The 27,612-nt window shown below is 45.8% G+C and overlaps 1 protein-coding gene, 1 non-coding gene and 1 pseudogene across 2 annotated transcripts; all 3 read left to right on the top strand.

Annotated features, from left to right (window-relative positions):
- The first annotated feature begins 10,846 nt into the window (after positions 1 to 10,846).
- Positions 10,847 to 10,945, top strand: LOC142832017 (U6 spliceosomal RNA; annotated as a pseudogene).
- A 284-nt stretch (positions 10,946 to 11,229) lies between these two features.
- LOC142832034 (small nucleolar RNA SNORA70) lies at positions 11,230 to 11,358 on the top strand. Its single transcript, XR_012907127.1, has one exon. It is a non-coding gene; the product is annotated as a small nucleolar RNA SNORA70 (small nucleolar RNA).
- A 2,800-nt stretch (positions 11,359 to 14,158) lies between these two features.
- Cdkn2aipnl (CDKN2A interacting protein N-terminal like) lies at positions 14,159 to 22,567 on the top strand. The gene is made up of 3 exons (XM_075992701.1): positions 14,159 to 14,466; positions 16,693 to 16,792; positions 21,033 to 22,567. Exons 1-3 carry the CDS (start codon positions 14,228 to 14,230, stop codon positions 21,042 to 21,044), a joined length of 351 nt encoding a protein of 116 aa, XP_075848816.1. The 5' UTR covers positions 14,159 to 14,227; the 3' UTR covers positions 21,045 to 22,567.
- Positions 22,568 to 27,612: the final 5,045 nt, after the last annotated feature.

Below are 27,612 nucleotides of genomic sequence, written 5' to 3'. Positions count from 1 at the left end.
CAAATCAAAACAAAACGAAAGCACCGTATTTAGAAAAAGCGGGAGGTTAAAGTTGAGGGAAATAGATGAGATGGTTGAGTTCTGACTTGGACATCTCTGGGGACCAGAGGTAGGGCAGAGTTGACGGGACGGGGAACTGCTGTCCGCTGTATGCTTTTTAGTGATGTTTAGCTTTCTTTTCTTTTCTTTTTCTTTCTTTTTTTTTTTTTGGTACAACTATCAATGTTTTCATAAAAATGATTTTTTTTACTTTCATTTTTTTCTCCCCCTGCCACCCAGTGATAAAGATTAAGCCCAGTCTTGTGTACACTAAGCAAACACTCTTCCACAGAGGTAGCCCAAAATGTCAGTTTTAAAATAGAAATTAATATAAAATGCGGCCTGGGGATGGATGTAGCTCAGGGGTTGGATACTTGACTAAGGTACACAAAGCCCTGGGTTAGTCCTCATCTCCCCCCTCACCCTAATTAATTTTCTGAGAAAAAAAAATGTTGTGAGTTAATTACCTCTGTTTTGGTTTTCTTCTGCTGCTGACCTTGTCTATCCGTTTTCTAAAGAGGCCACACCTACTTTAGGGTTCTTCCAGGCTGGTTGATGGGTTGGGGTTTGTGTGACTGAGGAGAGCTGGAATGCTGCCCGTGGAGAGCCAACATTAACTTGGGCTATCTCAAGTCCTCCGAATAGCCCCTCATGGCCCATATCTGCATCTAGCCTAGCATCCCTTAAAGTATCAAGTGACAACGCCTGGAATGTCTTCTTGCAGACCAGGCTTCAAGATAATATCTGTAGCCGCTCGTGTTGTCTCCTGCCTGCAGCCCCAGCCCTTGTGAGATTGAGTTAGGGTTGTCAGTTGGAGGCCAGTCCAGGCTGCAGAGTGAGACCCTGCCTCAAACAACAATAACAACAATGTAGCATCTGCAGCCTGTGGTGGAGACTCTGCTGTGATCCGTACCAGATCCCACTAAGTATCTGATAAATGCCTCCATATTTGACTTTCTTTTGCTTTGTGACATAAACGTTTCTGTGACCGCTTCTGTGGTGGCCTCTGTCATTTAGAGAAACCTGGGTCCTCATTCAGGGCCACAGTCACTCAATTTTGGCCCAGAGTAAAATATCTCTCATATTCCCTTTGGGGGTGAGAACTGTTTTACGTCAACATCTCTGTCTCTGTTTATTTTATTTTTTCAAAGACTAAATCTTGACTGGAAAATGAGGTAACGTTGCCAGATAAAATACACTTGGGATATTACTTACACTAAAAAAAATTATCACTGCTTATCTGAAATTCAAGTTTAACTGTGCCTCAGCAGCATGCAGACTTAAATTGAAATGATACAGAGAAATTTGTGAAGTGTTTCAGATTTTAAAATAGCTGAGCCAAGCAGGATGATACATGCCTTTAATCCCAGCACTTGGGAGGCAGAGATAGGAGGAGCTCTGTGAGTTTGAAACCAGCCTGGTCTACAGAGAGTTCCAGGACAGCTGGGTCTACACAGTGAGACCCTGTTTCAAAAAAGAGTAAAATTAAATTAGATTAAAATGAACTGAGCCAAGCATAGTGGCAGGGGTTTTTAATCCCAGCACTAAGGAGGCAGAGGCAGGTAGATTTCTATGAGTTTGAAGCCAGCCTTATTTATGGAATGAGATCCAACACAGTTAGCAACAGGAATCCTATCCCTAAAAAGAAAAAGAAAAAAGAGGAAAATGAAGTGGATTCCTTTGGGGAGGGGCAAGGGGTGGTGCTAGGGATGGAAACGGACGCGAAGAGAACAATCCAGTCCTGAGTGACATCCCTAATGCCTGTCCTGTTGGATTCACACTGGACACACCAGGGGCTGTAAATGCAGGGTTTGCCTTCACTTGCCCCACAGGTTAGGGCTGTGGCCAAAGAGACAACGACAATCTACAACATTCCACCGTTGTAAATACTTACAATGTGAAAGATGTGTCCCGAAACTGACCACACTTCCTGGTCACGGGTTGATGATGATTGTAGCTGGAATGTGAGCTCCTACCACAAGAGCCACCGCTGACTTTCCATCCACAAAAGATGGGAGCTGGGCATGTGGGGTTGGTGCTGGAGCACTTGCCTGACATTGTGTAAGGGTCTGGATCCAATCTCCAGCACCCTGGGGGAGAGAGATGATACCTCTGAATATGCGAGGCTAGATAGCTGGTCAGATGTCAGCAACTCGAAGGTTCTTTGGATGAGCCCCTTCCTTGCAATCAGTTGCTAACAAATCTGGGGGCCTAAAACAGCAGCACTTGATTGCTGGCCAAAACAGGGACTTGTGAATGGTATCTCTGGTTTTGGGTGGAGATGTGATATTCTGAACAGCCCAAAAGATTGGAGATTCATAGCTAGCAGGAGTCATGACTTGTCTCCTTTCTTAAGAATTAAGGTAAATGTGTGCACTGTGGTGTTTGCACCCTGCACACACACACACACACACACACACACACACACACACACTTAATTAATTTAAAGAGAGCTAAGACAAATGGGTATGTCAGTCTCTTGGAGCAGAGAATGTTCCCCAGGAAAGCTGTCAATTCTAGAGACTTTAACAAAACTGTAATCCTACCTAAATAGGGCTGACACAATGATTTCGTCATCTCCCACCCTCACCCTGAGAATCTGTCTTCTACACAATGTATCTCACCGGGATTTTTTTTCTTTTAAATAATGCATTTACTTTTGTTTTATGTACATTGGAGTTTTGCCTGCATGCATGTCTGTGTTGTGAGGGTGTCTGTCAGATCTTGGAGTTACATACAGTTGTAAGGTGCCATGTGGATGCTGAGACTTGAACTCTGGAAGAGCAGTCAGTGCTCTCAACCTCTGAGTCATTTCTCCAGCCCTCTCTTTTCCTGTATTTTGAGACAGGATTTCTCTGTAGCTTTGGAGCCTGTCCTGGAACTCACTCTGTATATCAGGCTGGCCTCGAACACACAGAGATCTGCCTCTCTCTACCTCCTGAGTCTTTTTTCCTTTTTTTAGACAGGGTCTCACTATGTAGCCTTGGCTGGCCTGGAATTTACTATGTAGACCAGGCTAGCCTTGAATGCAAAAGATCCATCTGCCTTTGTCTGAAGAGTTTTGGGATTAAAAGAAAAAATATCACCATGCCTAGTTGTCTGAATTATTTTGATGGTAATCTGGACTGGAATGCTGCTGAGGGCAAACCAGAGGGAGATCTGGGTAACAAAACCTCTCTAAAATATGTAAAAATGTGACTTGGAAATACATAGATGCAAAATTGGATGCGGTCAGAGAAGCAGTGAGAACCGACCCCACACAGCTGTCCTGACATCTACTGCACTTCTTGGCATGCATGCCTCCCCACACATCACACACATGCACGCGTGCATACACAGGATTGAGACCTGGTCTCAAAACACACAAAGCAACAAAAGCAAACAAAAGAGCACAATTGTGACGCATCTCTACTGGCTTTTAAATTAAATTTTTAAAATTGTATATTTGTTTCCTACATGTAAGAATGTTCACCACATGTGTGTGGTGACCTTGAAGGTCAAAATAACCCAGCCAGAAATCTCCTGGAAGTGGAGTTACAAACCGTTGTGAGCTGCCATGTGGGTGCTGGGAACTAAACCCAGGTCCTCTGGCAGAACAGCTGCCTCTCTCTGGGCCCCTATATCTACTTCTATTATGAGTTTATTTCAGACCTGCAGGTTAACACTTTATCTGAATCTTCCCAGTGATGGGGCAGTAGGAAAAGGGGGAAGAGGGGCTGAGGATGAGAGGTAGGTGTAGGGGTGGGGGGTAAATTCAATGTAGGTGTTAGCTTGTATTTTTGGGTAGCTCTAATTGTTTAGAGTTCTATTTAAAGAGATAATGGTGTGCATGTGGGTGGGTGCTCACCTGTGATGCTACCGCTTAGAGGCTGAAGCAGGGGGATACCCTTTAGCTCAAGGCCAGCTTGGGCTACAAAGTGTGGGCAATGTAAAATGGAATGTACTATTCTTGGCCAACCATGAAGAGGATGAGGTGGAGCAATGGCCATTCAGTGAGGCTCAGGAGCTCTTTGTTTTAGGAATAAAACCCAGCAGGCCCCTCCCCTGGTGTGCTTGCCTTCTCTGGGCCTGCTTGCTTGCTGCAGTGTAGCTCTGCAGGGTCCTGCCAAAGGAACACTTTTTGCCTTGCTGAAATCCTTTGAGTAGTATAGTTTTTTTTTTCTCTAGATCCAGACCCATTTCCAATAACAGTGAGTTCAAGGCCAGCCAGGGCTACACGGCTACAATGGAGACTTTGCCACAAAATAGATCAAAAGCCAGACAAGGTAGCATACACCAGCATTCAGGAGGCAGAGGCAGGCATATCTCAGTGAGTTTGAGCCAGACTGGTCTATAGAGGAAGTCGTGTCTCTAAAAACCAAACCAGCCAAACAAAGAAACAAATTAAAAAAAACCATAACATAAATAAATGATAAAGATAAAGGCTACTCAGGAAGAGTGGACATGCAGAAGTCATCGACTTTGATTTCCACACCATAAGCAGAAAGGAAAAGAAAGGAGGGAGGGAGGGAGGGAGGGAGGGAGGGAGGGAGGGAGGGAGGGAGGGAGGAAACCAGTAAGTAGCACTCCTCCATGGCTTCTGGAGGAAGGAGGGAGGAAGGGAGGGATGGAGAGAAGGAGGAAAGGAGGGAGGAAAGAAGGTGGAGGGATGGAGGGAGGAAACCAGTAAGCAGTACTCCTCCATGGCTTCTGGAGGAAGGGAAAAGGAGACAAGATCTGACTTCACAGAGCATGCGCTGGTCCTAGGCTAGCCTTGAAAAGAAGGAACAGTCCTTCAAAGCTCCTCTCATTGGGTCCTCTGTCGCCTTGTAAGCCAGCTCCACTTTCCCTCCTCGGTCTGAGTACTTCAGTTCATCAATGCTGTGCTTAAAATAAGGCACTCAGTCTGAAGTTCCCCACGTATGACCCGAGACAAGCAAAACAGTAAGGCAGCTTTGCTCCCTGTGATCTCCAGGATGAACAAGGCAAGCAGCAGCAGCCACCAGACTGATCTTCTAAGAACACCCTTCTGGGGTTCTGGTGGAGAGAGACTTGTCTAAGGAAACAGGAAGACAGTTAAGCTTGCATTTGTAAAGGCTGAACCAAATATTCAGCCAATTTGATAATGAAAATGGCATATTTTCTTTTTAATTCATTAATTAATTTATTTTATGTGTCTTAGTGTTTTGTCTGCATGTATGTCTGAACTGGAGTTACAGACAGTTAGTTGTGAGCTGCCATGCAGGTGCTGGGAACTGAACCCCGCGTCTTCTCTCTGAGCTATCTCTCCAGCCCCACAAAATGGCAACTTATAAGAAAGAAAACAATGTTTTACAGGATGCTGCTGGCAGAGGGTCCCCGACTTTAAACCTCAGACTTGTTCTCAACTCCCCTATGCAGGAAGAGGCCTTTGGGAAGTGTCATTTCCATTGTCTTGTGATATTAATTCGAGGCAGTTATTGGTGAACTAAAAAACAGCTTTACATGTTATTTGTCCTTGGGAAAGTCCTGTGGATTTGGCTGCTGGAGTAGAGGACAGAAGGTGGTGGCCCTCCATTTCTGTGCACCAGTGTAACTACAATTCATGACTGAAGTCCATGACTGGACTCTCTCTGCTCTTCCAGAGGACTTGGATTCAATTCCCAGGACCTACATGATGGCTCACAGCTGTCTCTAGGTCCAGAGGATCTGATCCTCTCTCATTGTCTTTATGGGCAACAGACATAGTGCACATATACACACAGGTAAAACTCTCAGATACATAAAATAAAATGAATTTATAAAAATATGTGTACAGGAGCAGAAGGAGACGGAGCATGAGCAAGGAACTCAGGACCGCGAGGGGTGCACCCACACACTGAGACAATGGGGATGTTCTATCGGGAACTCACCAAGGCCAGCTGGCCTGGGTCTGAAAAAGCATGGGATAAATCCGGACTAGCTGAACATAGCGGACAATGAGGATTACTGAGAACTCAAGAACAATCGCAGTGGGTTTTGATCCTACTGCACGTACTGGCTTTGGGGGAGCCTAGGCAGTTTGGATGCTCACCTTACGAGACCTGGATAAAGGTGGGCGGTCCTTGGGCTTCCCACAGGTCAGGGAACCCTGATTGCTCTTCGAGCAGATGATGGAGGGGGACTTGATTGGGGGAGGGGGAGGGAAATGGGAGGCGGTTGCGGGGAGGAGGCAGAAATTCTTAATAAATAAATAAATTTAAAAAAATATGTGTATTTTTAAAGCTCATTTAAATGGGTCTGTCAATCACCCACACAGGAAAGCTGCCCATTCCATGACCATCACCACCATCACCATGATCATCATCATCATCACCATCATTATCACCTTGACCATCATCATTACCATCACCATGACCATCATCATCACCATGACCATCAACTTTGCTCTCACCTCTCACCACAGGCATTGGAGATCTGGCCCCAATAGCATGGGCTAGAAGATGCTATTATATCCCATTATAGATGGTTGTGAGCCATCATGTGCTTGCTGGGAATTGAACTCAGGACCTCTGGAAGAGTAGCCAGTGCTCTTAACTGCTGAGTCATTTCTCCAGACCTGGTATCAGCCTTTTTAAAGCGGGATTTGTCAAAACATAGTAAAGGCTTTGAAAGTGTACACCCGCTCTTAAATGGAGAGAAACCAAATTTGTCAGGAGGAAAACACTCACTAGGTAACCATAGAAATGTAGTTGAAATTATGAATCACAGAGGTCTTGATAATGATGATGGTCATGGTCATGGTGATGACAATGATAATGGTGATGATGATGGTCATTAGTGATGGTGATGATTATGGTCATTAGTGATGGTGATGATTATGGTCATTAGTGATGGTGATGATGATGGTCATTAGTGATGGTGATGATGATGGTCATTAGTGATGGTGATGATGATGGTCATTAGTGATGGTGATGATGATGGTCATTAGTGATGGTGATGATGATGGTTATGGTGATGATGGTCATATTCATGGTGATGATGATGGCTATGATGATGGTCATGTTGATGATGATGGTGATGGTGATGATGATGATGGCGATGGTCATGGTCATGGTGATGGTGATGATGATGGAATGGTTATAGTCTTGGTTATGATGATGATGGTGGTAGTAATTCCAATTATTACTGATAACATCATTATTGTCACTATTTTCTGCAATACTAGGGGTTGGGCATAAGGCCTAGTCTATGAATCTCTGTTCCCAGTGGCTGGTGCAATGTTGAAGGCTGTGGAAACTTTAAGAAATGGAATCTAGCTGAAGGAAGCAGATCACTAGAGATACACTTTTGAAGGTTTTTTTTTTGTTGTTTTGGTTTTTTTTTTTTTTTTGACTTCTGGTTTGGTCAAGATGTGAAAAGTTGTTGCTACCACAAGCTACCACTGTCAAGAACCCATGTGTTGTGCTTGGCTATCCCTGCCATAATGGGCAATCCATGGCTCATGCAACCAAGAGCCAAAACAAACCGTTCTTCCCAAGTTGGTTCTGATGAGTATTTTGACCATAAGGACAAGAAAATAAACCTATAAAAAGTTCTTTACAGACAAAAGAGGGTGGTCTTCCCTGACTCTGGCAGATCAGAGGGGCCCATTTTTCCCTGGGGCACCACAACAAGGCAGGAGCTGGGCCTTAGTAGGACTGCTGCACACAGTTAAATAAGGCAGGGTTAATGGTAATGATAGACCTTCATTGTTAGCTTGTGGCTAGGGCAATTTGACTCTCTAATTGACAGTTGTAAGAAGCTTCCCTTCTGCCCTTGAGCACAGGCTCACTAGCCAAGCAGCCCCTATTTGGCAGCCAGCTGGACAGCTTCATGCCAGCAGGCTGCTTTGAACACTTCACGGATGTCTTGAGAAAGCTACACTGCGACCACAGCTGCTTGCTGCCAAAGTACTACTCCAGCTCCAAAAGGCACTGCTCCAGTTACTTCTGTTTCAGAGAGCTTGCACCAGATTCTTTGCCACAGCAAGCCTTGGTGAGGTTGTTTTTACCCAGGCTAGAGGGCCTAGAAGAAGGCTTGTGATTGGTACAGACATGGTCTTTTCATCTGAATTGACTATAGTGTGATTGGTGCAAAGACAGTCTTTCATTTGCGTGAAGGATTATGCCACACTGTGAACACTTACCTACCCCCTCTCTGGCAGTGAAAGTAGGCTGTTCAGTATACTTTTGAGTTAGCCAAGAGATCCCCTTCTGTGCTGCCCCCTGGTGTTGTGACATTAGGCCCATTAAAAGGCTTTTCTCTCTTTTTAAAATTATTTATTATTATTTTATGTATGCTGGTATTTTGCATGTCTGTATGTCTGTGTGAGGGTGTTGGATCTTGGAGTTATAGACAGTTGTTAAATGCGTGTGGGTGCTGGGAATTGAGTCTGGGTCCTCTAGAAGAGTAGTCAATGCTATTAGCCATGGAGCCATCTCTCCAGGGTCTCACTATGTAGCTGACTGACCTGGAATTTACTATGTCGACCACGGTGCCCTTGAACTCATAGCGATCCATGTGCCTTTTCCTCATGAATGCTGGGATTAAAGGCATATGTCACCACACCCTGCTTATTATTTTTTTAACTTTAAACAAATTTAATACATATTTACATGTATGTGTGTATATGTGCATGTGTGTTTATGCCATATATGTTCAGATGTCCTTAGAGGCCAGAAGAGCGCATCAGATACCGTGGAGCTGAAGTTAAAGGTGGTTGCAAGTGCACCGGCTTGGGTGCTGGAACTGAACTTAGGTCTTCTGAAAAAACAGCAAGTGCTTAACCACGGAGCCATCTCCATGTCTTCCACCTTTAAACTATCTTATTTATGTGCATATGGGTGTAAGAAGTAAGCCTTCAACCTGAACAGTCTCTAGCTGCTGAAGCCTGGAGCAGCAATAAGCCCCCCGGGTCTTATGGTTTGGGGTTGCAACCCTCTGGGCTTGCCATTTCAGTTCCCTGGCTTTGGTTATTCAAGGACCTGGGAGTTTAAACATTAGGAGAGCTTTACATAACCTCTTCAATAAAAATTTTCATCCAGGTAGAGATAAAGGGACTCATCAGCCAGCACCTATCTATGTCTGCCCCGAACAGCGGGTCAACACCCACAAAACACTCCAAGGAAAGTGTGGGCCAAGGGTTCCACATGGTCAGTGTACCGTCAAGTGTGACAGCTATAAACTAAGGTAAGTGTTTAATTCCCTGCACTCAGGAGGCGGCAGTAGGGGGATCTTTATGAGTTTAGGCTCAGCCTGATCTACATAGTGAGTTCCAGGTCATCCAGGGCTACATAGTGAGACCTTGTCTTAAACAAAACTTAAAAAAAAAACTTTTCTGTAATGCTAACACTTGAGAAGCTGAGGCAGGAGGATTTATAATAATAATAATAGCAGAATTTCATTAAGCATCATTACATTGACTTTTTTTTCTCTAGTCATATTTAGTTCAAAATACAAGTGACAGCTCATGCTGGAAAGGACGTGGAGCAAGGGAACACTCCTCCATTGCTGGAGGGAGTGCAAACTTGTACAACCACTTTGGAAACCAATATGGTGGTCTCTCAAAAAATTTGGGAACTGATCTACCTCAAGACCCAGCTATACCACTCTTGGGCATATAGCCAAAGGATGCTCAATCATATCACAGGGACATTTGCTAAACTGTTCATAGCAACTTTTTTCATAATAGCCAGAACCTGGGAAACAACCTAGATGTCCCTCAACTGAAGAATGGATAAAGAAAATGTGGTACATTTACACAATGGAGTAGTACTCAGCTGTTAAAAACAATGGTGTTATGAAATTCGCAGGCAAATGAATAAAACTAGAAAGAAAAAACATCCTTAGTAAGGTAACCCAGACCCAGAAAGTTCAAAACTTTGTATTCTGAAGAAGCCTATGTGCAAAATGCCACCAAATGGCAAAACCAACAGTAAACAGTTTGACTAAGAGAGCAAGATGAGCTTCTAATGTGTCTCCTAGAATCAGTTCAGGGTTTTCATGCTTGCAACCCAAAGAGTTGGTGAGACTATTTCAGGAGATAATCTTGGGAGAAAGAGGAAGATGAAAAAGAAAAGGAGTAGGAAAAGGAAAAAAGAAACACAAAAAACAAAAACACAAAACACATGGTTGGTGAAGCCTAAAATTCAGTGGAAGACTACATAATCAAATGTGGTGGTATTTACCTGAACTCCCAGCTCTTGGGAGGTAGAGGTACCAGGATCAAAAGTTCAAGATCATCCTTGACTACACAGTGTGTTAGGGATAACTTGGGCTATATAAGACCCTGTCTTAAAATAAAAATTAAACTTAAGTAAGTAAAGGAAGTAGGAGTTATTATATTTTGTTTTTGAGACAGGATCTTACTAGAAACCCCTTTCTGGCTTAGAACTTCATGTGTAGATCAGGCTGCCTTGAACTCACAGAGATCCATCTGCCTCCACCTCATGAGTGTTGTGATTAAAGGGATGTAGAAACCCTCAAGAAGAAGAAGGAGGAGGAGGAGGAAGAAGAAGAAGAAGAAGAAAAAGAAGAAGGAGAAGAAGAAGAAGAAGAAGAAGAAGAAGAAGAAGAAGAAGAAGAAGAAGAAGAAGAAGAAGAAGAAGAAGAAGAAGAAGAAGAAGAAGAAGAAGGCCGGGCGATGGTGGCGCACACCTTTTATCCCAGCACTCGGGAGGCAGAGGCAGGCGGATCTCTGGGAGTTCGAGGCCAGCCTGGTCTACAAGAGCTAGTTCTGGGACAGGCACCAAAGCTACAGAGAAACCCTGTCTCGAAAAACCAAAAAAAAAAAAAAAAGAAAAAGGAAGAAGAAAGAAGAAGAAACCATGTGTTGGCTTGGGCAGCACACTTGCTAAAATTGGAACAATTACGGAGATGGCCCCTGTGCAAGGGTGGCATGCAAATTTGTGAAGTGTTCCATATTTTTGACTTGTTACTAAGGATGCTTCTTTCAAAGCTGATAATGCTGAACTATATTAAGTGACATGTTAAGCCTACTTTGTTCGTTGATGTACTGGAACTTAAGATCATGTAAGAAAAAGATGCATTACTGCTTTTCCTACTTTGATCATTTCCAGTGAGTAAATAGATGTTTTGAATAATAAAAAAGACAATGAACCAGATGGTGTAAAAGATATATATAGAATAACAAACAAAATGGGAACAGGTGTGTACGTCTAATGGCTCATGGGACATAAAAATACACTCCTTCTGCAGCCCACTGGGCCGACTAGGTTCTTCTCATGGAGCCCTGTGTGCAACGGTTGCAAGCAGCAGCCTGCTTGGGAGTGTTCAGCCTGGACCTTGTTTGGGTTGCCCCGAGGGGCCTTTGAGATAGAGTTTTCTGGTGGATACGCACGTCTCTGAGCTCCTGTTGTTCCTACTCTACGCTCCAGGCCTGATACAGGGGACAGTTTCACACAAGACAGGTCATCAGGTCCATCTGCTTAAGCTTCAGAATAAGGAACATGTGTTTGAGGCTCTGGGAAAGGCCAGGTTCAAGTTCCCTGGCCACCAGAAGAAGTAGGGCTTCACCCAGTTTAATACAGACAAATTTGAAGACATCGTAGCTGAGAAGCAGCACATCCCTGATGTCTGCGGGGCTAAATACATGCCTGCATGTGATTCCCTGGACTAGTGGAGGCCCTGAACTCCTGAGGGCTACCGCTGTGCTGAGTTCCATATTCTGCCAATCATGTTTGCTAATAGCTCTCACATTCAAAACAGACAAAACAGACAAACCAATCAACCAACCATAAAGCCAGATGTAGTGGCTCATGCCTGCAATTCTAGTACTTGGTGAGTGGAGGCAGAAGGATCAGTATTTCAAAACTAGCCTCGGCTACAAAAGGAGTTCAAGGCCATCCTAGACTACATAAGACCCCGTCTTTAAAAGTGTTCAAGAGCGCGCGCGCACACACACACACACACACACACACACACACCACAACAGTCACACAACATTTAGGAAGCTAAGGCAAAAAGGTTGAGATTTCTAGGACACCCTGGGCTACAGAAAGAGAGCCTCATCTCAAAAACTCACTAAATAAAATAACAGCAAAACAAACTACACACATACAAAGCCTAAATAAATGGAGAGATACATTATTACCATGTTTGAAAATTAGAAGATTTAATATTGATAAAAATGTTAATTCTCCTCAAATTGATCTGAATATTTAACACAATCCCACATGAAATACTAATAGACTGTTTTTCTAGAAGTCAATGAATAGATGCTAAAATTTATATAAAAACTCAATGGCATGGACGAGCACACTTAAAATATTAGCACTGGGGAGGCTGAGGCATAAGGATTTTTTTAATAGACTTTGATGTTTTGTCCCGCACATATGTCTGGGTGAGGGTGCTGAGTCCCCTGGAACTGGAGTTACAGACAGCTGTGAGCTGCCATGTGGGTGCTGGGAATTGAACCCGGGTCCTCTGGTAGAGCAGTCAGTGCTCTTAACTGCTGAGTCATATCTCCAACACAGAGTTAGAAGAATCTTAAGTCTGTGGCTTGTGTTGCTAAAAATGAAACATCAAAGCAGTTGTGGATGGTTGTAAGCCACCATTGGGTGCTGGGAACCAAGCCCAGTCTTCTAGAAGAGCAGCCAGTGCTCTCATCTCTCCAGGCTGTGTCCTAATTCATAATCAACCACCTCAGTATACAATCAAGGGGCCAAGAATTTAGTTCAGCGACCCCTAAACAATGTTTTTAAGAGATGGGGGTCTCTATGATAAGGATGATTGCAAACTTCCAGACTCAGGTAATTCTCCTGCCTCAACACATGGAGAAGCTGGGACAAAAGGTGTCTGCCGTTATGGCTGGCACACTGAATGTTTTCAAAGTCTGGTTTGCTGAAGTTAGAATCAGAATTTTCTGGAAGCTTGACTCTGAGTATCCAGGGTTGACCTGGGGATCACCACTGCAATAGGTTTGCCAGGCATGTCCCCTGCTCCGTGGGAACTCGGCTTTGGTTGCTGGTATCATTGGATCCCTGATGGCTGGGGAGAAACTGCTTCTGTCTCTGGGTTCTCATGTTTGGCTCAGGTGCTACTTGCCAGAGGGTGAGCAGCATGCCTTTTTGAGATGAATGGGATGTCACCCAGCATGGTACTGGTTCTTACGCTACCCTGGCATTCGTGGACTGTGTACGAGATGACATTTCTACTTGCTGGGGTCCTGACACTGAAACAGAAACTGCAGAAGGGAGGAAAGTTGTAGCCCAGACCGTGGTGGAGGGGAAGCATCTGTAATAGAAATATTATATAATGAACTCTTACTCTGGGGCCCATTCACCAAATTAAGACCTTCACTGGAGCTTGAGACCCTTGATTCTTGGCTTTTCTTTGTACCCAACTGCACATTTTATATTTTCACATTTATTTGTTTATTGTCTCTCTTCTCTTCTCTTTATTCTGTCTCTGTCTCTCTCCTTCCCCTCGCCTCCCCCGTGTGTTTGTGTGCACGCTCGCGCACGAGTTTATTGTGTAGATACCCACGTACCACAGCTTTCATGTGGCGGTCAAAGGACAATTTTCAGGAGTTGGTTTTCTCCTTCCCCATGAGATTGAACTCAGTGTTCTTCAGGGCTCCACCACCATTTCCATACCTCCAAGACTGGGGCAGTCCCTTGTTTCTTCAGATTTGTGGCAATCTGACTTCTTTTATGATTTGCCAACGTCCCATTTACTTGGGCGATTCTTTCACTACCGTCTATCTCCCTCACAAAGACCTTTACAGCGGGACGTCCTGGGCCCCTAAGTGCCTGGCAGGTACTCACTGGGTGGATGGCTCTGCAGGAAGGTAGGGCACAGCCTGAGACCACAGTGGATCCATAAAAGAGAGGCCATCACTCCCCAGGGAGATTAGTAGAATGAAGGGCAAGCCTCAGCTGTGGCTGAGGATAGAGTTGCCTTGGGAACACTCCAGGGCAAAAGGAGCATTTCAGGGCCCCAGGGGGCACCCAGTGGCCGCCTGCGTGCTTGTGGTCCTCAGTTTGCCCCGCAGTTGTCTGCAGCGGCCCTAGCAGCCCTGGGTCACACTAAGCCTCCGTGCCCCTCGAGGGCGCTCCAAGTCAGACCTCCAGAGCAGTCGCGCTCGGTCGAGGCCGTTCTAGCCGCGCGGCAGCGGCAGGGGCGGCGCGGGGCGTGTCGGGAAGGCGGCGGGCTAGTGCGATCTTCGGTGGTGGCGGCGGCGGGAGCCATGGTGGGTGGCGAGGCCGCCGCGTCAGTGGAGAAGCTAGTTTCCGGGGTGCGGCAGGCGGCCGACTTCGCCGAGCAGTTCCGCTCCTACTCGGAGAGCGAGAAGCAATGGAAAGCGCGCATGGAGTTCATCCTGCGCCATCTGCCTGACTACCGAGACCCACCCGACGGCGGCGGCCGTCTGGACCAGCTGCTGTCCCTCTCCATGGTCTGGGCCAACCACCTCTTTCTGGGCTGCAGGTGCGGACCCCCGCCAGCCGGCTGTCCCCGTCCCCATCTACGGACCCCAGTTTGGCCATACCCCACCCCACGCTGAACCCGGCCCAGCCTCCTACGGCCTTGGCTGCTTCCCGTCTTAGCAACCCCTCGGGGAAGACGTAGCTCTTCTCTGAGCCTCGCTCTCTTCTGGTGACTGGGTGGTTGTAATGAGCAGCAGTTAAATGATGGAGAGTGCTATGCAGGTGGGCTCGAGGATGGCTGAATTGCTGGGGTCATTTTTTATTACTTTTTATTATCCCGGAAGATTGCCTTTGCAGAGTGTGTTTGAAGTCCATTAGTTCCTGTCACCCACATGGCAAAAGTGCAGACCGAAGCTGAGACTTCCTCCTCCCCCTCTAGATGAAGACACTAGCAAGAGGATGTGATATATCGCACCGTTGGCTGGTGGATTTCACCGCTAAGACAGGATGTAATCTTTGCCTCTTCATTTTCCTCTTTGCTTTCCTTCTTAAGAAAGGAATGGTACTTTCTTCTTGCTGTCCCAAAGCCCCCAGGACCTTTGCGATCACACCAGGAGGCCAAGAGCGAGGGCCAGAGATTCCTGGCAAGGCATTCTCTTTAGTCCACCGGGGGGGAAAAAAAGCACTAGGTTTTTGCACTCCTTTATGGTTTTTTATTTAATTTTCATTTTTAAAAACTTTTTTAAGGCATTCTCCTTTTAACTGAGGCTGACCCTTCAGTTTATTATATAACCCAGATAGTCCTGGAACTCCACATACTGAAATTATGCGTGCATCTCCAAGCTCTTATAAAGGCTTCTAAAGTTTCTTTAAGTTGTGTTAAAATAGGACCGCCTGACTCAGATCTGATTTTTGTATCCTCTAGCTGGTCACATGGCCCCTCCAGGACAAACCACTTGGTTTGCCTTTTGGGTTTTGTGCTAGGGATGAAGCCCAGGCCCTAGCACCAAATAAGTACTCTACCTCTGAGTACCTCCAGCCCTGAAGATACTTGGTTTCTGATATTTGTTAGAACGAGATGTGGGGAAGTTGTGCCCAACATGCACCACCCACGTATGCCCACCCACGTATGCACCACCCACGTATGCCCACCCTCGTATGCCCACCCTCCCTTTGCCTTGTAAGGTGCCCTCAGAAATCGTAGTTTACAGGAGCCAAGTTCAGACAGATAACTGAACTGAACAAAGGAACGAATGCTGTTATTTTCATTAGACCAATACTCTCTGTGTTTTAAAAATAAGTTTTTTGTGGGCAGTAGTGGTGCTCGCCTTTAATCCCAGCACTTGAGAGGCAGGGACAGGCGGATCTCAGTGAGTTCGAGACCAGCCTGGTCTACAAGAGCTAGTTCCAGGACAGGCTCCAAAGCTACAGAGAAACCCTGTCTCAAAAAAGAAAAAAAAAAAGTTTTTGGCTCTCAAATCTCATCCATGAATATGTACTACCACCAGATGTATGATGCTCTGTTTTTCTAATTTTATTTATTTACAGCTTTTTTTCAATTTTATACGGATGCGTGTTTTGTCCACACATGTGTCTGCCCCATGTGAGTAGCCTGATGACAGTGGAGACCAGGAGAGCACTGGGTTCCGTGGATCTGGAGCTGCAGATGGTTGTGAGCCAGCATGTGGTTGCTGGGAATCGAAATGGATGGATCCTTTGGAAGAGCGGCAAGTGCTCTTAACTGCTCCTGTTTTTGTAATTAAAAATTTTTTTTTAAAAAATTTTATTTTATGTGTATAGATATGTACCGAGTATCCTCAGATGCCAGAAGAGGGCATTAGATCCCTGAGAACGGAAATTATAGCCATGTAGGAACTGAACCCAACTCCTCTGCAAGAGCCTTAAGTGTTCCTAGCTGCTAAGCCATCCTTCCAGTCCCTGTGTTTGTAATTCTTCAAACATCGACCATCTTGGCAGTGTGCGGGCCTCGTTCTGTACCCACAGGCGGGGAGAGCCACTTGTTGACCGTGTGCTGAACATTGTAGTTTCCCCTGAAGTATCAAACCAGCACCTTGCAGATCATGGTGTGTATCTGAAGTCCCAGGTACTAAGAAAGCTGATAGGAGCATTGCTTAAACCTCAGAGGCTGTAGTGTGATCTAACTAATGTACAGACAGTTCTGTAGTCTAGGAATTGCGTTTACAGTCTAAGAACCTACACTCTGTTAGCAGCCCCTAATGACAGTGCGTCTTCCCAGGTCTTCACCTTACTGCTTTTTATTGTGCAGTTACAGTAAGGACCTTCTGGACAAGGTGATGGAGATGGCTGATGGGATCGAAGTGGAGGACCTGCCACAGTTTATAACCAGAAGTGAATTAATGAAAAAGGTAATGAGTAGGGGTGACAATCCCAGCTTTGACCCTGTGCTGTGTTTTGTGCACTCTTGTTTCCCGTTTCCTCACAGTTGGTCTAAACCTTTTCATAACTAGGCAACAACTCAGCGTGATAGATTATGCGTTGTTGGTGGAGTAACACGCAGGCTCAATCTCTTTGCACTTTTCTCTTGGTGCCAGGGATTGAACCCAGGTCCTTTATGCTAGATAAACTGGGAATCAGTAGGGAAGATCCTCATTCCTCCAGCTGTCCCACTCCTGAAGGACCAAGTGGACATAGCACAGAGATTTTACACACCCGTGTTTGTTGTTGTTCACAGTAAGCAGCCGAAGTATCCATCACTAGATGAGTGAATATGGAAATGCCGTCCACATACACAGTGAAATCCTAGTCAGCTGTGAAGAAAAATGAAATGGGATGTTCATGGATAGAAAGGGAGATCATTATGTTGAACAAAATAAGCTAGAACTCAGAAAAACAAACATGTTTTCTTTCATAGGTAAAATGTAGGTTTAAGGGCATGTATTGTTTTTGTGTTGATAAGAATGGAACCTAGAGCTTTGTGTGTGCTAGGCAAGTGCTCTACCCCAGCTGTACAGACTCTTTCCACACAGGCTCCTGCCCAGGCTGACCTTGCCCTTTAGCTAGGCAGGCTTGAGCTTTCAGTTCTCTTGCCTCTGCCTCCCTGATGGCCTGGATGCCAGATCTCTGCCCCCAGGAACAAATGTTTTACTTGCTATTTATTTATTTGTTTGTTTGTTTGTTTGTGATAGGATCTTGCTCTACAACCCTGGCTGGCTTGGAACTTGACGTGCATACCAGGCTGTTGGCAAACTTCATACGATCCTCCTACCTCTGCCTCCCTAGCTCTGGGATTATAGGACTAAGTCCCCAGATTTGGCCTGTTTTGCTTTATATATATATATATATATATATATATGTATCTGGCTTAGAGTGCTAAAGTAAGAAGTACTTCATTGTAGACTAATTCATCCAGGATCTCTGCTTCCGCAGGTCAGGGCTGGACCAGGCTTGTGGGGACTGTCTGATTTGCTGATGAGGAATGTGGTAGGGTAGTGTCCAGACAGCACAGCTGTGCTCTAGTCTTCAGGGCTTAGTCTTAGGGCTGTGGCCTTGTCATCAGTGAGCTTTGTCCTAGAGTCTTAAGTCTGGATCCTGGATCCCTGGGGCCAGGAAGAGGCAAAAGGAACTTTGGAGATTGGGGCTGTCTGTCCCAGCTAAGTGCCCCAGGATTCATTCTTCCCACATCTGTCCTGGTCTCTTCAGGCAGAATTGCTCCCTTGTTTTCTAAAGTCCCTTTGATATCTGTCTAGGCCTTTTATATACAATTTCAAATTATTTATTTGGGTAGAGTGTAAGATTTACTGCTAAGCATGATACAGAAAGTAGTATAGCCATGTAGGAGCCACGATGCAGGGCCTGCTGTGATATCACAGACTGGGTGATGACCTCCAGATCTTCAGATTTACTTGCATTAAACTTGGTAAAGCCCCACTTCTGTGAAGTAATATGGGTTTTTTGGCAGCTAGTGAACTTGAACTTGATCTTATGCAGGGCTTCCATCACATGCTCCTTATTCTTAGCTTAGTGCAGAGGGACATGATGACCTAGCCAGTGTGAACCCAGGCCACTGTGTTCCGGGGTTTACCGGAGGCGGCTTAAGTATCTGTCTGGAGCCTGTGAGCCCCATTACAGAACAAGTCAACATCTTGTTGATACAAATAATGGGGAAAGGGTGGATTCATGTTGACATGTGAAAGCCATGTTTGTTCAAACATACTTGACACTCCATGGCTTTGAAGGAGACAATGTATGGACACAAAGTGGGAATTCTTTCACTTTTGTCTTCTGCCCTAAGTCACAGTCTTGGGCCTGTGAGATGACTCAGCAGAAAAAGGTGTTTGCTGGCAAGCTTGATCACCCGAGTTCAGTACCTGGCACCGACATGGTGGAAGGAACGACCTGACCTCCTGAAAGTTGTGCTGTGGCCTGCACACATACATGAACACTCTTATGGAAATAAATAATAGCAGTGTAAACTAAACAAGAGATTCCTCTTGGAGGTTGGGGATGTGGCTCAGTGGCAGAGTGCTTGCCTAGGTTTGGTACTCTCTAGGAACCCCAGCAAAATGAAAATTTCTGTAGATAAGTCATCCAGCAGCTGTGACTGGTTTGCATGCATTGAAAACCATCTCTGAGTCCTCTGTAGAGCTCCCCGGGGTCTTCCAAGTAGTATGTCCTTTTCATGTCAGATAAAGCTGAAGAGTAGTAGGCCAGACAACTAGAAGCCCTGTCATTGTGCCAGCCAGAATTGATCCTCAGCTCTAAAATTAGAGTTTAGTTGGGTTTTAGAGTTCGCTGGCATGTGGAAATGAATCACTTAGCATTGTTGGCACCTTGAGGCCAGACAGTGATGATGACTCTCTGGAGTAAAGTTTTAAAAATACATTTTACCCTCCTGCAGTTTTTGGCCAGGTGAACCTTTGCCTGTCCAACCCTCTTTTTTTATTCTGAGGAGTGAGTATGATAGGTGGGCTTTGCTCAACAGTTGGAATGTGTGCTCTTTTTTGAAAGAGGAGCATTCAGCATAGTATAGTGTGCAAACGCCGTGGCTATCTAATCACCAGCAGCCCCTGCCACTGAATCATCACGCCTTTAATCTCAGCACTCTGGAGGCAGAGGCAGGCAGATTTCTCAGAGTTTGAAGTGAGACTGGTCTACATATCTAGTTCCAGGTTAGCTAGGGCTACATAGAATGATTGACAAAGATGCTATCATTGTTGGCGCACAGACATTGTTAATGTCGTAATTTGATTCTTCCCACGAGGAAAAACAGTTGTGTGAAAGTGACTACAGGTAGCAATGTGAAAATCGGAAAAGGGGGTGTGCCTACATGTCACGAGGTTCTTCTGTGCTCTGTGCACAGTCGCAGCCAGCACTGAGGCCATATTTTCACGAAAGCCATAATCAGACATGGATGTCCATAGCTTTAATCCTAGCACTCAGGAGGTAGAGGTGAGATCAGGGTCTCAGGGTCATCCTTGGCTACAGAGCCAGTTGAAGACAAGCCTGGGCTATGCAGATCCTGTTCAGGGAGAGGGAGAAGGAAGAAAAACTAGATCTGATTCCAGGGGTCCAGTCTTGTAGTCCTGAGTCCAGGATAGTTGGATCACCTGACAGCACTCTCTGGAGAAGACAGTAGTCTAGGTCTATCCAGTTGAAAATCTGAGCAAGGGGCTGGAGAGATGGCTCAGTGGATAAGAGCCCTGGTGACTCCTCCAGAGGATCCTGGTTCAATTCCCAGGACCTGCATGGTGGTTCTTAATCTTCTAGAACCCTAATCCCAGAGGCTCTAACTCCCTCTCCTGACACCTCCTCAGGCACCAGGCATACACTGGTGCACAGACATGCAACGCCTATCTGTATACATGATAGAAAACCTGAGTGAGATGGCTTGGGATGTCACCCCTGGACTGCAGATAGTTTCCTTGGTCATACTGCATTCTCCTGAGAGAAAGACTGGTATTTTATCTTTGCAGAGGATTTTTGGCTTAGCTAGAAAGTAGGTCATACCTTGAAATCTCTGATTACTAAAAAGACTTTGTTGATTCACTCACACGCTCAGTGTCAAGGGAACCCATTCAGACCCAGGGTGACAGTCAGTGCTTTCTTCACACCCTCCTTGAAAGGTTTCTAAAGCTAAGTTAAATTACCACAAGTGCTAGCGAGCACCTGGAAGGGATCTGTGGGCTCCAGGTCACCACTGTTTGCAGACTCACTTTGACAGTTTCTAATCGTGTGAACTCCAAAAATATGTAACCTTCACATCTCCTAAGTGCCCTGACTCAGTGTGGAGAGCTGCAAATTACTACCTGAATGTGGCCGTGTTGGATTTAGAACAGTGAGTGTCTGTGAGAGCAGAGGCCGGTGGCAGGAGTAGCATTTTAAGTATTTCTGTCATCACTGTAAATGGTGAACACTTAGAGACAGCAAGCCTCAAGTCGGGGAGGTGAGCTTCTGGTTTCCAAGTGGATCATGCGGTCAGTGTTTAGCTGCATTTTCTTAGGTAGTAAAATATTAATAATTTCTGAGTACACTTGCCATCTGGGTCGAGCATAAATATTCCATCGCTGCTTTATTTGAATGTGTGAAAATAAACTTGATTCATGGGACTCGATGGCTGTCTAACTTTCTCTTCTCTTTTTTCCCCAGCATCAAAGCTAAGGCAGAATTACCACATTTCCTCCCCTGGGGACAGACTTAGAAAGGAGACCAGGGTGGAGGTGAACCATGGCAGCTCTTGAGATTCCTGGTGTTTGCAGCACAGAAGCAGCTGGAATGGAAAGGGACGTGTCTACAAGTGCTTCAAAGAAGTCTTGGTTCTTCCAGAAGCTGTTGCTGTGAAGTGCAGTACATATGCATATTCGTGTGTTTATTAAATGGCGGACTCTCCGAAATTTTGTCGGCATTGTCCAAGCCAAACTTTATTTGAAATGCCTTTTATGTTGGTATAATAATGACAGTGATTTTTTTTTTTTTAGCAGAGTACCTTTAAATGTAATTCTGGGTTTTGCCCCACCCCCTTTTGTCCTTCTGAGGCAAGCCAGATTCTCCTTATTTCGATCTAACCCACTCTGTACTTGTTCCTCACTGCCAGTTGCCACCAAAGGACTGTGCATTAACCAGCTGTGTCACTGGAGCGGCCCACTGCTGGCCTCTCAGCAGTGTGTAAGAAAAGGGAATCGTGCGGCAGCCCTGAAGTAGCCGAGCTAGCTCATAGGAAAGAGGACACTTACACAAAAGCTTCTGGTCTCATCTTAGAATTCACCGAGGGCCAGAGATGTAGCTCAGTGGGAACGGGCTTGCTTAGCATGCTTGAGGTCCTGGGTTTGGTCTCCATTATTACAGAGAGACAGAAAAAAATAGCTAGATAAAAATTCCTGGAAGTTTATACAGCTTTGTCCCGCCAGCTAGCTGATTTCCAGACTCTCTAGGTCTCCCGGGCTGCTCGTGTGCTTAATTTTCTCTGTTTCTGGAAGGCTTTCAGGATAAAAAAAAAACTGCCTTGCACATTGCCTCTGGATTATACTACAGTCATGCTTTGCTTAGATGATGGTGTTGATATTCTACCTGACAGCTGATATATCTGTTCCAAACCCCCTTCCAGATCCTTCTATTGAGTCTTACCATTAGATGAAAGATACCTGAATTGTGGGTAGCAGTGGAACAGTGTGCCAAGCAGGACTCATCAATGGCATGCCCATCATGGTCAGTAAGACAATGGGGTCTGCCTTGGCTTATCTACTGAGTACAGGAAATTGGACACCTAGACGCTGGGGCCAGTGGTGTCCAGCCCCAGAGCAGTGAGACAACATTCTTGTTGGTGGCTTGAGATGAAGGCCACATCTTTGTGTGGTTCCTGGCTCCAGACCAAGTGACCAGGATGGATCAGGGGTCAAGATCATTGACTGAAACCTTGGAAAAACTCCAGGCACTGGAGACCAAGGTGCCAGTCACAGAGGCCTGAGCAAGGTAGTAACTATCAGAACTGAGCTATGTGCTCACTGACTTAGCTTTATCTCACCTCAAACTCAGCCTCACCTTCTTCCATTCAAATCATTTGTCAGATCTGTGAGGCTTAAAAACAAGATGAAAAATTGTGATAATTCACTTTAAAATGCACTTTCTATAGAGTGTTGATTTTATTTTCTGTATTCAATCCCCAATAAAACAGCTTTTCCACTGAATGAAGTTCGAGTTGTGTGGTTGTTCCCATGCCCTTCAATATACTTCCTTACACGGAGGTAGCTGGACACCCAGAATCTTGGCAAGTGGAGCTGGTTGCAGGCATGAAGTTTTGGGGTCAGCATAGCCTTCTGTTCTCTGTTCCTCCCTCCAACCTTCTCTGTTTTGCTTTTCTTTGCTTTTGGTGCTGATGACCAAGCCCAGAACCTCATATGCTAGGCAAGGGTTCCAACATTGAGCTAAGTCCCCAGGCCCCAGGTTAATGTTCTGATTGTAGTGAGTGAGTTTTCTCCCTTTCCTCAGCTAAGCTGCCTGCCTTTCTTCTCATCTTTTTACCACCCGTTGGCTGACTCACCTATAAAATTAACCTGTATTTTATCCTTTACGTATTTCTTCCCAAAACCTTGAAGTGAGAATGTGTGAGATTGTGCAGCGCCTTCCTGGGAGAGGACTTTCCTGTGAGCTTGTATCAGGCTGGAAGAAATGAGCACTGACTACAGATGAGAGGTGCTCAGGTTGGTCGTTCTATACCCAGGAAATCGCTCTCTCCCATATTCCTGAGAAGCCTATGGCGCAGTAGTGGAAGCCCTGGGTTTGAACCCTAACACCACATGAACCGGATATGGTGGTGCATCCCCGTAATCTCAGCACTAGTGAGCTTAACTCCTGTTCAGGCCATTCTCAGCTGATACTGAGTTCAAGGCTAGCCTGGGCTGCATGTGACCTTGACTTAAAAAAAAAAATGCACCTGCTGATATTAAAGGTAAAGAAGGTAAGGATTCCCTCTGAGCTTTTCTAGGATTGACGTGGACTGGCTCACCTATCTGCGCAGTGGCAGAAATAACTGCCTACTGGCGAATTCTTTGCAACATGTTGTAATATATTGCCCTGTCTGAAGTTAGATTCCTGTGCTGCCCACCTGAGCTCTGAAGGATCTTCTGGGCACTGGTGAAGATAACAAGGTGAGTGAGCCTGCTGTCTAGGGGACAGGCCTGTGTGCTTTCATGATAGCCAGCAGCCGGGCTACGAAGGCTAGGGCTTAGAAAGTCCTTCTCTGTGGCCTTCCAACCTCAGTTGCCTGGGGGGACGTCACCATTGTCACTATTAGGGGTTGAAGACCCATCTCGGTCCTTCTCTGGTTTAAAACTGTTATTTTTCTTTCGAGACAGTGATTCTCTGTGTAGCCCTGGCTGGCCTGGAACTCACCATATAGACCAGGCTGGCCTCAAACTCACAGAGATCCACTTGCCTCTGCCTCCCGAATGCTGGGATTAAAGGCATGTGCCACCGCTGCCTGGCTTAAATTTTTTTATTTTATGTGTATGGGTATTTTGTCTGCATGTATGTCTGTATACCACTGGCATGACTGGTGATCTTGGAGGTCAGAGAGGGTGCTGGATCCCTGGATCCAATCTCCTGGAATTGGAGTTACAGACAGATGTGAGCCATCATTGTGGGTGCTGGGAATTGAACCCAGGTCCCCTGGAAGAGCAGCAAGTTCTCTTAACCACTGAGCCAGCCCTACTTCCCTTTAGGGGCAATTAAGAGGTCATCCTTATGCTGTGTGGGGCTGGTGACATAACAGCTTTGCTGTTAAAACCGACATCAAAATGTTTTCCTCTTGGGCTGTATTCTTTCTTCAGTCTGACCATTTTTGAGTCTTGCTGTATGGCCTGGTATTCCATCTGCCTTAGCCTTCCATCAAGTAGGAAGACACATGCGATTCCTAAAAGGTCCATTCGGTTCTCCACAGTGAGTGTGACCACAGACACGTCCATTGCCAGTGCCCTTGGTGGGGACATCGGGCAAATCGGACTCCCCTTATTGAAGGACTCTGTGAAACCACGTTTGCACATGCCTGGCATGTGTCACTGCTTCCGTCCTGTCCTGGGTTTCCATTGAGGACAAGCTGGAACATGTTGGAACCAAAGCTTTTGACAAACTTGGGTTCACACTTAAAAAAAAAAAAAGCAAGTTTCCACAGAGGCCCTGCTCTCCCACCCCATCCCAGGGCTGCAAGAGAAAGAACCTTTCTCTGGAGATATAGTAGCATGCGTGTATGTGGCCTCAGATACTTGAGAGGTGAGACGGACAAACGGTGGGTGGGACTGAGCAAGAGGCCAACAACCAAATACAAACCCCGGGAAGTGGCGGACCGTGGCTAAAGCTCTCTGGTGGCCACTTGCAGCCTCCAGCTCCTAACTTAGGCTTCTTGAGACCAGAAAGTCTGGGGTTTGAGCTCCTGCCCCGCAGCATGCACTGCCTGAGACAGGAGGCCTGTCCCACACAGCTGCAAAACACCACATTCCCCTTCACTCTGGCTAGAGTTCTGGGCCGACCTGACTGTTCAACCACCGGTTTTCAGTATCTCAGGTGTTATGTTGGTGATTTGTGTTTCTCGCTCTTCTTTGTATTGATCTTTAGAACTTGTTAAATTTTGTTGTTGTTGTACTGAGTTGGAGCCCCACTACATAGCCCAGGCTGGCTTGGGACTTGCTATATAGACCAAGCTGGCCTCAGAGAGATGTCTGCCTCTGCCTCCTGCGTGCTGGGATTACAGGTGGGTGTGCATCTTGGGCCCCCCCAAAATCCTCTGCTGTCTTCTATGTTTCCTGTACAGGCCTGCGCCTGCAGAGGCTAGCTGCAAAGTAAGCGATCCTCACTGTCCTTTGGTATTGCGTGTTGCTGCTCTTATCACCAGCTCCTTGATGCTGGCTGTGGCAACTTCTCAAGCTGTTCCAAGCTGATCCAGTTTGCAAAAGAAATTATGTGGTTGGGAATGAGTGCCAGCCTAAACTGTATGAAGCCCTGGGTGCATCCCCACCAATGTGTAAGCCAGGTGTGGTGGTGCACACCTATAATTCTAGCACTTAGGAGAGGAGGGCAAGAGGATCAGACATTTACCGTCATCCTTGACTATACACTAAGTTCAAGGCCAGTCTGTGTTATCTAAGACTGTCTCAAAAAGCAACAAAAAAGGTGCCAGAAAGATGGCTCAGTGGTTAAGAGCACTGGCTGCTCTTTCAGAGGTCCTGGATCAATTCCCAGCACTCACATGGTGTACTGTTAACTGTAACTCCAGTTCAAGGGGCTCTGATGATCCCTTCTTGACCTCTGCAGGTATCAGTTGCACAGGCATTACAAAAATATCTGTGCAGGCAAAATACCCATACATAATGCATCATGATGGCACCGGCTATTACTGGCACTTGGAAGTTTGAGGCAGGATTCTAACTCTGAGGCTATCTTGGACTATATAGAGTTCTAGGTGTGCCTGGGCTGTAGAAGACTGTTCCTAGCACACACAACCCAATAAATGTGTGATAACAGAGCCAGGAGTGAGCATTTTGCCATCAACCCCCAAGCATCAGTGTTGGTCATGCTTGTGACCCCAGGGAAGAGGCCTCTCTCTAAAGGAAGCCCTTCAGTTCTCATTCTGCCTGATACCACATCTTTGTGTGCACACACGGGAACATTTCCAGGACAAGGCTGGACACAGCTCAGTAGGATGACAGCTTTTCTTCTTTGTTTAGTTTTTTGAGATAGGGTTTTTGTGTAGCTTTTACTGTCCTGCAACTTGCTCTGCAGACCAGACTGGCCTTGAGCTCAGAGATCTGCCTGGCTCTCTCTCCCAAAGGACAGTGATGACAGATGCATGTAGCTGGAGCTGGTGACCTGTAGCTCCGTAGTCTCTGCCAGTGTGTGAGTTATCAGGTCAAGCAAACACATCTTTTCCTATGGAAAGGGAGAGTATCTCTCAGGCTTGGAATGAGGTGGTAGGTGAGGGGTTTCCTGTTCCTTGTTTTCTCTGAACCAACTGTTACAAAACTTCCAATTATGTTTTCTAAAACTGACTTTATACGGACCAGCCAGAGCTCCAAGTCTCTTTATCTGACACTCTTTAGGAGCGCCACTGTGCCAATTCAGCTGGTGGGCAGTGGTATTCTTGGCCAAAGACCTTGTTTATAAAGGGGCAACTTTCTCCTCTGGGCCTCAGAAAGGCGGCAGGCGTGGGAGAGCCTTTGCTCCTCAGAGTTCTGCTGAAACAGCAATGTCTTCCTTCCAGCAGCTTTGAAGACACAGCGACGTCCTCCTCAGATGCTAAGGATGGTGACTAGTGAGCTCACAGACAGGCTCTGATCCATAGTTGAGGGATTCACTTCCATCTAAGCCATGCGGCATAGTGTGTGGGGGTGGCTGGGGATCAAACCCAGATCTGTGTACTTGCTCCAGCAGATGCTCTACCACTGAGCCACACACCCAGCCCAGAGGTGTGGTGTTGTGACCATGTAAGTTCTTTCTCTAGTAAGGCTACCTGCTCTCAGCAAGTCACTGTCTGGTAAGTGCCAGAGCGTCGGTTATGTAATAAATGGCAGTTAAGTTCATCCAAGTCTGAACCTTCTGTATACCAGGGAGGGTGCCTGGAGCGAATGCTGAACTGTGTGTGGACTGCTGATACACCCATTTGTAGAGGACACAACTAAAATCAATTCCCTGGCTATCCTATGAGCAGAAGCAGCTTTAAAACCTCAAGGCTTTACTATTTTTCAGTTATTATAACGACGTGAAGAATTTACTAAAAATGGCACTTGTCTTCAGTGACGCCTTCTTTCCTCAAAGGGTAGAGGTGGAGGAAAGGCCAGTCTTTTCAGTCACATGATTTCTGGGATCTTTGCTGTCATATACTGACTGGGACAGAAAATTATCTCTACTGGTAGATAGGAGCTCATTTTCTCCCTAACTGGATGGGAACTAAGCTTAACCCTGGCACAAGTTTCTCTCCTACAATTTTGCACAACTTCTACAGCTTGAACTACTCGATTTCTATTCACACATCTAACCCATGTGACACATCCCATGGCTGGACACAATAGAAAGAATTGTGAGCCACACTGTCTGCTTCCAAACTTAGGAAAACTGAAACACCAAAGCATCCCAGGGCTAGTTAATACAGAGTTCATGGATAGAATACTTGCCTAGCATGCCCGAGGCCATTTTGATTCCCAGTACCTCAAAATTTGAGTTCAGATGATTCTTTCTGGAGACA

This window comes from Microtus pennsylvanicus, chromosome 11, assembly GCF_037038515.1.
Source record: "Microtus pennsylvanicus isolate mMicPen1 chromosome 11, mMicPen1.hap1, whole genome shotgun sequence".
Taxonomy (NCBI): Eukaryota; Metazoa; Chordata; class Mammalia; order Rodentia; family Cricetidae; genus Microtus; species Microtus pennsylvanicus.
This window is presented reverse-complemented; position numbering and strand designations above follow the sequence as displayed.